A 12,252-nucleotide genomic window follows, 5' to 3' on the forward strand; every position below is an offset into this window, starting at 1 on the left:
GCAATAGCAGTTTTAATCGACTGTGACCATATGGTCACCTTGGCCGTCCCGGGACCGGCCATTTTTGTAAAAGTACAAGTACGTGTTTATTCACATATCAGCCCACCCTGACACCATTGACGACGAAAACACGAGTTGTAACCATATGGTCACATTGGCCGTTACAGGGTTTTAAAGGGGGATGTTGGTGACCAATTCATTCTCAGTGATCGTAAGCTCTTGGTCAATGATACTCTCTAAACAAAATCGTAGTGAGACCATTCGCACGCAATATGAATTACATTCAAACAAGTCCACTTTTTAACTGACGGCCGTAAGACTTCGTCGAACACGTGGCCTCGGCGGGTTGCCTACTCGCCATCCCATTACCATTGCCATTAAGGCTAGACCATGATCGTATGCCATTTCAGGCCCGCCTGCACTGCAAAACGAGACATGGTCGTCCTTACTAAGGTGACACTTCATCCCGCAGGCCGACGCGCGGTGATGCAAGTGAAAGTGTCGCCGCATACCTAGACAGGCAGACCTAAGCGTTCGACTGCTCAGTGCAAACCTAAAAACCAGGCAGTGTCTCGCTCAGACACTAACTACGACAAGCACTTAAACAAGCACTATTTTTAGTTCAAGTGTCATGTGGCAGACTTCGGGCAACCGGCGGCGGTTCCGGCGCGACCTGCAGCAGTGGGCGGTGTGCGTGCCGGCGGCGTGCGGCCCGAGCGGCGGCCAGGCCGAGCAGGCGGCCAGGCAGTCCAGCGCGGCGCTGGGGAAGGCCGTGGCCGCGGCGGTGGCGCCGCTGGGCCGCGCCCTGGCAGTGGAGCTGCGGCTGCGCCTCCAGCACAGCGACTGCACCGACTTCGACGCCCAGCACGGCAAGCACAGCCAGCGCTCCTTCTGGGCGGCGCTGCGGCAGCGGCCCTCCCTTCTGCTCGTCACGTGAGTGAGAGTGGAGTTGATGGACTTTGACACACCTTCACTGGGAAAACCTTACAAACTATTTTGGGCCTTACAAAGAAAAGTAGTTTGTATAACAAAGTATTTTGAGCATACGTAAGCTTACAAAGAAAATACTTTGTAATTCATGAACTATTTCTTCGTACAACAAAGTATTTTAGTTTGTTATATGTATGCTCAAAATACTTCGTAAGGTTTTAAGAGTGTTAGTGCTGCGAGAAATTCAGGCAAGGTTCCCCGAAACAAGGTTCAGCCTCCATCGCACACTGCAGGCTGCATCGTACGGCCTGCACACCTAAGGCGAGGTTACAAAGCTAGGTGGGTGGGAGGGCGAAAAAAGAAGTACCCCGGGTAGGATTCGAACCTACGACCATTATTTAAGCAGTGTATAACGCGCTGCCAACTGCGCCACCGGGGCTCACATGGAGTGCGGCCATCGCTCGGGGAAGTGTTTTGGGCCTGCTTGTGGGCGCGACCGGGGTGACTCACCCAACGAAGGAGACCGGCGATGCTTGGCGTCGGCGGGAAAAAGGGGGGGGGGGGGGTAGGGGGTGACTACTGATTGTGCCAGACTGCACACTGCGCGGTGGGCTCGATGGCAGAGGTGGCCAAAATCACGGATGCGTTTTGATCGCGTTTTGAGATCCAGAGTCGCTTAGTGGGACTTGAATCGAACTTGTGACCACACCAATGGATTGCTCTCCAAACGAGGAATCCATTCACGGTAAAAACGGTTCCTGGTTTTCCCAGGAACTCCCTGGAAATCGCCTGGGTCTCTGCTATAGGCTTCCCGTTTTAACCGTGCATTAGTGGGGTCGCACGCTTGGTTCGAGGCCCATTTAGCGCCTCCGGAGCTCAAAACGCTTCTAGAATTTTGACCGCCTGCACTGGTCTTCTAGCCCACTGGGCGACGCATGAGCTAGGTCAGCCTTTATCACAGCGCTATCGCAGCCGATCGCTGCCATCCGGAAACAGCAATGCTAGAAAAGTAGTCGAAAAATTGCCGGAACCACACCAGTGTCTTTGGTCGATTTTTTGACTACACTCTTAAAACCTTACGAAGTTTTTTGAGCAAACGGTGTAAACTAATTTACTTCGTTAGTTCGTAAATTACGAAGTATTTTCTTTGTAAGCCTATGTATGCCCAAAATATTTTGTTACCATGAGAAAACCTTACAAACTATTTTGGGCCTTACAAAGAACAGTAGTTTGTATAACTAAGTATTTTGAGCATACATAAGCTTACAAAGAAAATACTTTGTAATTTACGAACTATTTCTTTGTATAACAAAGTATTTTAGTTTGTTATATGTATGCTCAAAATACTTCGTAAGATTTTAAGAGTGTATAACAAGCTGCTTTTCTTTGTAAGACCTAAAATAGTTTTTCAGATTTTCTCAGTGCACCTTGTTGCTGCCAGAAAGGCGGGCAAGATTCCCCCAAACAAGGTTCAGCAGCCATCGCACCTGCCCACTAGAGGCGTGGTTTCAAAGCCAGGTGGGTGGGAGGGCGAAAAAAAGAAGTACCCCGGGTAGGATTCGAACCTACGACCATTATTTAAGCAGTGTATAACGCGCTGCCAACTGCGCCACCGTGGCTCACAGGAGTGCGGCCTTCGCTCGGGGAAGTGTTTTGGGCCCGCTCGTGGGCGCGACCGGGGTGACTCACTCGACGAGAGAGACCGGCGATGCTTGGCGTCGGCGGGAAAAAGGGGGGGGGACGCTCCAGACTGTACACTGCGAGTTTACGTCGCGACGCATGAGCTAGGTCAGCCTTTATCACAACGCTATCGCAGCCGATCGCTGCCACACCGATAGTCATCCGGACACAGTAATGTCAGGAAAGTAGGCAAGTTGCCGGAACGACACCAGTGTCTTTGGTCGATTTTTTGACAACACCCTTAAAACCTTACGAAATATTTTCAGCACACTCTAAATGTCTTACGAAGAAATTTCCCATAATACGAAGGAAATGGCGCAAGCATGATACTAAGGTGGTTTTTCTTCGTATTACGAAGGTTTTTCTTTGTATCTTACAATGAAAAAGCTAAAAAATATTCGTATTACGAAGGAATGTTGCTTTGTATGCTTGCTCCGAATTCACTGTAACATACGAATAACATAGGTCAAATTTCATTGCAAGACATTTAGAGTGTAGTAATAGTATGCACTCTATGCACCCTGTAGGCTATATTTACCCCATACTATGACGTTTGAAACATTTTCACCTCTCCATGGAGAGAATTCTGATTCTTACCGCACTAATTAAGGTGACAATATTTTTCTGATCCCAAGGGGGGCTTTTCTCACCATTGAGTTTTCATAGTGGTTTAGTGAACGAGCAGCAAGATAAGGCGTTAAAATGGACAGTGTGTTTGTTTGGTTTTCGCAGTGCGTTCGTGTTGATGTTCCCTGTCCTCTTGCTGGTGGCTTCGGTGCGCCTCGCGTTCCGGGAGACGGACGACTTCGACCCCTCGTCTGAGAAGCAAGGTGGTGTCCGTCGCACAGTGGGCCAGAAAACCGGTGCCGGCGACCAAAACTCCAGACGCGTTTTCAGCTCCAGAGTCGCTTAACAGGACTCGAACCACTCACACTTAATGTCATGGGACTTTTCTTGTTCCACGATTTATGCAATTTTAAGCACATCCGACGCTGATAAAATTTTGTTCCCGCCTGGCGACACATTTTGTCCGACGCCTGCTGCAAATTGTACTTTCACTACACAATTTGTCCCGCCTGGCGCACTCTAAATGTCTTACGAAGAAATTTCCCATAATACGAAGGAAATGCCGCAAGCATAGTACGAAGGTGGTTTTTCTTCGTATTACGAAGGTTTTTCTTTGTATCTTACAATGAAAAAGCTAAAAAGATTCGTATTGCGAAGGAATATTGCTTCGTATTAGGCTTGCGCCGAATTCACTGTAACTTACGAATAAAGTGGGTCAAAGTTCATTGAAGGACATTTAGAGTGCGGACACAAAATTGCATCACCACCGGATGTGCTTAATTGCATCATTCACGGGACAAACAAGCTAGGGCCCGCCCTTCCGTCGAACCGAGTAGCCAGCTCCGCTTCGCTGCGCCGGCAACTCGGTTCGACAGGGGGCCGGCCCAGCTTGGCCTGCCGGCGGCCTTTTCTCGGGCCTTCGGCCCTCGCATCAGACCCAACTTGGCCAGTCGAAGGCCCGGGCCTTCGGCCCGCTCGCATCACACACACCGTGAGCGGGTAAAGCAAAGTTATCGATGTACCATCGTGACTCAGGCCCGCCCTTCTATTCACAATATGCAAAAGTCCTTACACTTTTTACTCCAACTGTCCTTAGAATATGCCCATTTCATTTGTCTCTTCACCCTCATTTCGAAAATACCCATATTTGCCATGCTACTGCAACTCCTTGCAATAGAGGCACAGCAGGAGCGCAAAACGAGTCCGTCGCACTTTTTCCCATAACTCTTGAAGGCGGGCTCCTGGACCCCCCTTCCGACCCCTCGTTGAAGAGGTCTTGCTGAGACCAATCGAAATCTGCAATAAATTTTTTTAGTCGGTCGACCCCCTTTTTTGAAGATCCTGATGTGACTAATAGACGAAGTCGGGCTCCTGGACCCCCTTTCCGACCCCTCGTTGAAAAGGTCTTGCTGAGACCAATCGAAATCTGCAATAAATTTTTTTAGTCGGTCGACCCCCTTTTTAGAAGATCCTGATCTGGCCAACTTGTAAAAGCGGCCGATGGGGTCGGGACCAGGTCCATTCATCTTGTCTCGTCGCCCCGATTCCAAAAATACCCCTATGTGCCCTGCTAGCACCAATAATGGCGGAAATCCCCCTCCCGCTCATGTAAACCATGATGCATCTGCAGCAGCCCTTGTGCGACCCGGACGGGATTTGCACCACCGGATTATTTGTTTGGACGGTACTCCTGAAGTACCCTCCAAATCTGGTTACTCTAGCTCAACTCCTTCCTTGTACACAGACGCCAACAACAACAACAACAACAACACACAGACACAAAGGCAAATGCATAGGCCCTCCCCCTATTTTTTGAATAGAAGGGCGGGCCAAAAACTTCCCATGTTAGTGTGCACATGTGATCCCACCAATGGATTCTTCGTTCGGAGAGCAATCCATTGGTGGGGTCACTCGTTCGGTTCAAGTCCCATTTAGCGACTCTGGAGCTCAAAACGCGCACGCTTGGTGCAGGACACTGTTCGGTTTGTAGAGTAGAAGCGGAGGTCCATCTTGGCCAAGTACCGTCCCGCTGCTGTCTAACCGTCTTCCCTCTCGACTGCCCCAGGCCTGCTGGGCAAGGCGCTGGACTGCTTCGCCGCGCAGAACACGTGGCGCGCGCTCCGCCGCCACCAGAAGTCCCAGATCCACTGCATCCAGGGCCTGCGCACCATCATCATGCTCTGCGTCATCATCGGCCACAGGATCACCTACTTGTTCGGCGGCCCGCTGCTCAACGCGAACTTCGTGGAGGCGGTGAGCACAGTGGGCCAGAAGACCGGTGGAGGCGGCCAAAATCCCGGACGCGTTTTGAGCTCCAGAGTCCGCTAAACAGGACTCGAACCGAGCGTGTTACTCTACCAATGGATTCCTCGTTCGGAGAGCAATTCATTGGTGGGGTCACACGGACGGTTCGAGTCCCATTTAGCGACTCCGGAGCTCAAAACGCGTCAGGGATTTTGACCGTCACAGTGCGACGTGTGTCGTAGCTGTCCGTCAGAGACCTTGATTTTGCAGTTGCTCCAATACCGGTTTCTGGGACATGCTGGGCGTACTACATTAAAAAACCGAATGTGGCAAATGCTTCCTGATTATCGTCGCCTTTACGGGTGTCCATTCATTGATGAAGCCCAGGCCGCGATCCACAAACGACTGCGGTGAGCGTGGCGCGAGGCTGCCCGTTGGGTTGCCTACCTCACGGCGGTAGTAAAGTAGACTTTGATACGAAGTAGTGGAAGGATTGACTGCCTGCTTCAGTGGCGGGTCAAGGATTTGCCTAGTAGCCAGACCGAGGTTAGCGGCACTAGCAGGCATTGCGAGATTTTTAACGTGGCAACACAGTAAACACTCTACGAAGAATCGCTTCGTAATACACTCGGTAAAAACGGTTCCTGGTTTTCCTAGGAACTCCCTGGAAATCGCCTATGTATCTACCATAGGCTTCCTGGGAAAACCGTTTTTACCGTGCGAAGAAAACACTCTCAGCCGTTTACTGACTATTTCTCATTAGCAGACGTATTTCTGTAAGCAACCATAATACTTAGTATTTAGTTCTTAACTACTTAAAAATTTCTTTGTAATTTACTAAGAAAACGGAAATATCAGTACAGTAATTAGCAATTGCTAAGTAATACTGACAAAAAATACTAAGTATTATGGTTGCTTACAGAAATGCGTAAGCCAATGAGAAAAAGTCAGTAAAAGGCTGAGAGTGAATGAAGGCATTGCAAAATCTACGAAGAAATGCTTCGTATTATGACGCAGAATCCTTCGTAATACAAAGCATTTCTTCATAATACGAAGCAATTCTACAATGCCTTCATTTTCTTCGTAGTTATGAAGCAAATGCACTGTAAATGTATTACGGTGAAAGGCTGCACCAACATATTATGGTGGGGATTTTCTCCATAATACCAACAAAATTCGTCAAAATATCTATAAGGTACAGTGAATTCTCAATGGTATGTTACGAAGTGAGCTGCACCACCACAATATGGAACATTTTCACCATAATATGGAGAATCTTCACTGTGGAACATTTAGAGTGTGCTTCGTAGGCTTTCAAGAGTGTACACTGATTTGGAGGGAACCTCTTCCGCGTTGCAGGCCTACTCGCGCGTGGACAGGATGCTGCTGTTGAACGGCACCGGCTTGGTGTCCACCTTCTTCGTCATCAGCGGCTTCCTGGAGGCGCGGCTGCTCTTGAGGCACTACGCCGAGCACCGCCGCTTCAGCGTCGCGTTCCTGCTGCAGCAGTACGTCAGCCGGTACTTTAGGTGAGAGCGACAGTGACGCCTGGACGGCCATGTCTCGTTTTGCAGTGCAGGCGGGCATGTGTCGGGCCCGAAATGGCATACGATCATGTGTGGTCTGGCCCTTAATGGTAATGGTAATGGCCACAGGAGCTCCCACGGTGCACCACTGTCGAAAGCGTTGCCTACCCACTGGGCAACTTCTTAACAGCGAAGCCAAAGATTCTTTTTCCTGCACTGACAAAACCTTACACACTTAATGTTTAGGTAGAACTTTGTACGTGCAACTTGCACGATTTTGTGCATACGTGTAATTTGCATAATATCATGTGTAAGGATGCATAAATTATTGCAAATTCACGCACAATTTTATGCACGACGGTACACAGGTTTAAAATCATGCACCACCACGTACAAAATATACATAAACATTTAGTAAGTTACAAATTATTTTAGGTCTAACAAAGAAAAGCAGCTTGGTATAACAAAGAAGTTGGAGCATACATAAGCTTACAAAGAAAATATTTCGTAATTTACGAACTTCATACAACAAAGTAAATTAGTTTGTACTATGCATGCTCAAAATACTTCGTAAGGTTTTAAGCGTGTAAGCTAAGGTTGGCAATCCTTTCGAGACTGTTGCATGGTGGGAATTTTAGCCTGCTTATGTGCACCGAGGAAACCTTACAAACTATTTTAGGCCTTTTTCAAAGCAGCTTGTTAAAACGAAGTATTTTGAGCATACATAAGCTTACACAGAAAATACTTCGTAATTGACGAACTATTTCTTCGTATAACAAAGTAAATTAGTTTGAAGCTTGTGGCAGAACTGCTAACGTTGTGTGTGTTTGCAGGCTGCTACCCGCACTCGCCGTTGTGCTGGCCATCCAGACGCAGTGGATGCAGTACATGGGCTCGGGGCCCGTCTGGGGCCAAGTGGCGGGCAGGGTGGTGCGGGACTGCCAGCAGTACTGGTGGACGCACCTCCTCTTCGTCAACAACTACGTCGGCCAGGGGTCCACTGTGAGTCGCCGAATCGCTGCCAAGATTCCCACGAAGCACCAGTGTTGAAAGGGTTGCCAACCACTGCAAGAAAAAGTGTGGATAGTAGAACAAAAGTACAACAAAAACTGTACAATAAAAGTACAACAGGGATTGTAGAAAGTACAGCGAGAATTGTACAAACCACAACGAGCCCTGGACTGCACAGCACTCGTCATGTCGGTTCCATTATACCTTGCATTATACTTTGGACAACAATTGTTGTACTTGAAAAGTACACTAAATTCCTGATATAAAATTTGCCAGAAATTTGTGTACTTCTGTTGTGGTTATTTCCTGCAGTGACCTCAACGTGCTCTCGACATCGCTATCGAGAAGTAAGCCAGTAGCCAGGCTGAGGTTGGCAACCCTTTCGACACTGATGCATAGTGAGAAGTTCTGGCTCGTGCTTCAAACGTTGCCCCAGGCTTCGAACGCCCGGTACATAGGCAACCCATTCTACCCTCGAGCTTGCTCATGCCCTCCTTGTCCTGCTGCAGTGCATGATCCAGACCTGGTTCGCCGCCGCGCTCCTGCAGATGTTCCTGTTGACGCCGCCGCTCATGTGGCTGGTGAGCCGGTGGACGCAGCGCGCGCTGTGGCCGGGCTGCCTGCTGCTGGGGCTGCTGCTGGCCGCCAGCGCCGTCGTGCTCTACGCCACCACCGTGCACCTGGGGCTGGCGCCCACCTATTTGTCGTATCCCCGGTGAGCAGTCCAGCCACAGAAGTAGCAAAAAATCCTCACTATGCATAGTACCAGACCAGACCAGAGTATCAGACCAGACCAAAGTACCTTGACCAGAGACAAGGGTTGCCAACCTCCGCCTGCCCTCGGCGGGGAAGCCAAGATAGCCTAGTAGGGCAGGCTGAGGTTGGCAACCCTTTCGACACTGGTACGTCGTGGGGATTTTTGCCTGTGTGGAAGCCCTAGCGGAGAGTAGTGGTCCTTTGCTTGCAATCTGAACGTTCCCCTTCCTTTGAATGAACTTTCCATCATGATCGTCCTCTCCCTTGCACTCAATAGAGTAGTTGAGCTGCCGGACAAGAAGAAGAAAGGCAGAACAATGCTTTAAGAACATGGCCGCCAGGGGCTTTGTCGGCTGCTAGGCCCAATCAGGAGCCTCCGGCGGCCATGTTCTTGAAGCACTTCTTCCTTTCTCCTTCTTGTCCGGCGTTAGCTCAACTACTCTTTACATTTTTAAGAAAATTGTCCGTTCTGTTGCCTCAAGGATGCTGCTGCGACAGGGCTTCGCCACCAACCCCACGTTCGTGTACCAGTACGTGCTCGCACACACCAACGCCCTGCCCTACGTGGTGGGCCTATTGGCGGGCACCCTGTTGTATCTGGCCGACCTTCGGGCATGGCGGCCTTCCGAGGTGAGTCTTTAGGCGGAATGCTGCCCCCTGCCTCAGAGATAGGCAAAAGCTGCCACGATGCACCAATGTCGAAAGTGTTGCCAACCTCAGCCGGCCTACTTGGCAACTCCACGACAGCGAAGCATTTTCAAGCGCGCAGACTGGGCTTGGTAACCCTTTCGACACTGGTACACTGTGGCAATTTTGCCTACTTCTGGCAGCATTGCGCGGGAATTTTGGAAGGAAGGTACGTGAGTGACCAAATGCTACATTCTCTCTCTCTCCCTCTCCCTCCCTCCCTCCAGCGGGTGGCGACCCGGCTGTGGCTGGGGATCCCCCTCGGCCTGCTGCTCCTGGGTGGCACCATCGTCTCTGCATTCGCCTTCGTGCGGCCCTCGTTCGAGGCCCGGCCGCTGCTGGACGCGGCCTACGGCCCCGCGCGGCTGCTGGGGTTCTCGCTGCCCGCCGCCTGGATCATCTTCACCAGCGCCATGGGCTATGGAGGCGAGTCAGTGTTACCACGTACACTCTCAGACTAGTATTGACTTTTTTCTCTCCATTTTTGACTTTTTATCCTTTGCTGACGTAGTTTTTAAAGCAGCAATAATATGTAGTATTTGCTTTGTAACCATGTACAACAAGACTAAATTGTCATCAATTATTGACTATTTTTAAGTCAATTGCGTACTGACTGTTTGTCAATAGCAATCTGACTTTAAGTCAATACAACGAACGAAATCTTACATAGATATTGAGGAAATAGTACTTTTTGTCACTGTGTAAAATACTCTTTAGTAAAAGATAAATAGTCAATAGTCTGAGAGTGTAAGTAGCAAAACTTCCCTCGACGCGGCAGAATTGAAAGGGTTGCCCACCTAAGCCTCAAGGCGTCTTGGTTTCTGAGGCAAACGCCTAAGGGCGAAGAGTTGTAGAAAACACTGGGAGCAACGCTCCGAAATCGAAGTCTAGATTGCCTAGTTGGGCATGCCGAAGTTAACCAATCAGCAACAGTCTCAGCACGTTACTGACATTTTCCTCATTAATTACGTATTCGTTTATAAAGCAATAATACTTAGTATTTTCTGAGTAAGTATGACTTACTTCCTTTGTAAAATTATGTACCAAACAAAACTGCCAGTACATTATCTAATATTTCCTTAGTAGTTCTTTAAAAAAGGAAAAGTACGTATTATGGTTGCACGACTTGCATAAGTACTGACAAAATGAGCAAAAAGTCAGTAGAACCTCAGTGAGAGTGAACCCTTCCGCGACACTGCTGCGCCGAAGGAATATCTGCCTCTTTTTTGTGGCAACACTGTTCACTGCAACCTCCGACCCGGTGTGGCTGCTGCAGGCGTGTTCGACAGCGTCTTGTCGTGGTCGCCATTGGTGGCGCTGGGCCGCCTGTCCTTCTCGGCGTACTTGGCGCACCTCACCATCATCATCGTGTCTGTGGGCTCCACGCGCCAGCCGGTCTACCTCAGCGACTACACCGTGGTAAGTTGAACTTGAAATCCCAGCGGGCTTCGCGTTCAAACCGCCATTGCGCTCCATGCCCTTAAAATAAATGACTCTTGACCAATACGTTATTTTGGGCTAGGTATACTTTATCACCCAAACTTGGGTGAGGTTTATTTCAACTCCTAAGAAAACCATTCCAACTCGACGGGGCGCGAAGAAAACTATCATAATTCACCTGGGCACTGGGTGACCATCTCAAATCCTATTAAGTTAATTTATCAATCAAATTTGGCTGAACGTAAAGTCTTGCCTCAGGTGATGAGCGTTTCCGAAAAATCATTTCATTGCTCTGTCTTTCTCACACTTCTACGGGACGCCCCAGTGTGACAGAGACGGGGCGTCGAAAAGTTTGTTTCTAAATCAGTCTGCTTTGCTCTACGCAGGTCAGTCAAGGCGTGGCCGATGTCGTCCTCTCCTACGTGGCAGGCCTGGCGCTGTACTTCTGCGTCGAGGCCCCCATGATGAACCTGCAGGCCATCGTCTTCGCCCGGCGTAAGTTGCGCTTTTAGTTTGCCAAGTGGAGTCGCGGTGCTGGGACTCGACCCAGGGACTCGACTCAGAACAGGTGCGGATCCAGGATTTTTCATGGAGAGGGCAGGCAGGCCTGTTTGCCTACTTGGAGAGGCAGGTAGACTTTGGTCTACCTGGCCAACTGAGTACCCATGGAGGGTACCCCCATAAACCCAGTAAAGTCTCCCTTTTTCCCATCCTGGATCCACCCCTGCTTAGCCCAGAGCGATGTCACGTGACCCTTCCCTTTTTTTTGCTCCTCAGTAAACAGTGCGACGGCCTCCACCACCGAGAAGGCCTCGCGGGACGAGCCGGCGAGGGGGAAGGCCCCCGGAGAAGCCCAGGACGCCGACGAAGTGCACGAGGACGCGGCCACCAGGACCTCGACGAGCACCTGAAGCGTCGCTGCAAACCAAGTTCCTATCACGTGTAAACTCCTCGTTCCTAAAAAAAACAGCTGTTATCACATGAGCAGGCAAAAATTCCTACGATGCGCCAGTGTCAAAGGGGTTGCCAACCTCAGCCTGCCCACTGGGCCACGGGCACATAATCGGCAAAGTTACCAAGGCTGTGGTTGGCCCTTTCAACACTAATGCATCGTGGAGTTTTCTTTTTTGCCTGCTCAGGTGTCAGCACTGCTACAAAATGCGCCAAAATAAAGATACGACATGCAACCTTACAACTTGCGTTTTTCTACCACCCCACAACGTACCCCATCGTGTTAGTGCTCTCTTAAGAGAGGTTCGACTTCGGCCCTTCGTCATAATGACGCAAATGAATGAAATGAGCTTCACGGCTTGGTCAATGATAGATCAGTGACATTCGGAGCGATGGTGGTGGTGAATGGCACCGGCATGTACCCCTTGATACCCCCATGGAAGAAACTTCGTCCCCCCCC

The 12,252-nt window shown here is 49.7% G+C and overlaps 1 protein-coding gene across 1 annotated transcript; it reads left to right on the plus strand.

Moving 5' to 3' along the window:
- The first annotated feature begins 813 nt into the window (after positions 1 to 813).
- On the plus strand, positions 814 to 12,016 carry LOC117645111 (nose resistant to fluoxetine protein 6-like). Its single transcript, XM_034385028.1, has 11 exons — positions 814 to 933; positions 3,343 to 3,440; positions 5,243 to 5,430; positions 6,781 to 6,950; positions 7,781 to 7,949; positions 8,468 to 8,673; positions 9,197 to 9,344; positions 9,629 to 9,827; positions 10,678 to 10,820; positions 11,228 to 11,336; positions 11,619 to 12,016. The coding sequence occupies exons 2-11, from the start codon at positions 3,356 to 3,358 to the stop codon at positions 11,750 to 11,752; spliced, it is 1,551 nt and encodes a 516-aa protein (XP_034240919.1). The 5' UTR covers positions 814 to 933; positions 3,343 to 3,355; the 3' UTR covers positions 11,753 to 12,016.
- Positions 12,017 to 12,252: the final 236 nt, after the last annotated feature.

The sequence above is a fragment of the Thrips palmi genome, unplaced genomic scaffold (genome assembly GCF_012932325.1).
Source record: "Thrips palmi isolate BJ-2018 unplaced genomic scaffold, TpBJ-2018v1 HiC_scaffold_18, whole genome shotgun sequence".
In the NCBI taxonomy this organism is placed as follows: Eukaryota; Metazoa; Arthropoda; class Insecta; order Thysanoptera; family Thripidae; genus Thrips; species Thrips palmi.

Bases quoted from the DNA above. Each gene is read 5' to 3' on its own strand.
- LOC117645111 (XM_034385028.1), top strand. From the start codon at position 3,356: ATGTTCCCTGTCCTCTTGCTGGTGGCTTCGGTGCGCCTCGCGTTCCGG. The intron at 3,441-5,242 runs GTGGTGTCCGTC...CGACTGCCCCAG, and splicing joins CCCCTCGTCTGAGAAGCAAG to GCCTGCTGGGCAAGGCGCTG. The intron at 9,345-9,628 runs GTGAGTCTTTAG...CCCTCCCTCCAG, and splicing joins GGGCATGGCGGCCTTCCGAG to CGGGTGGCGACCCGGCTGTG.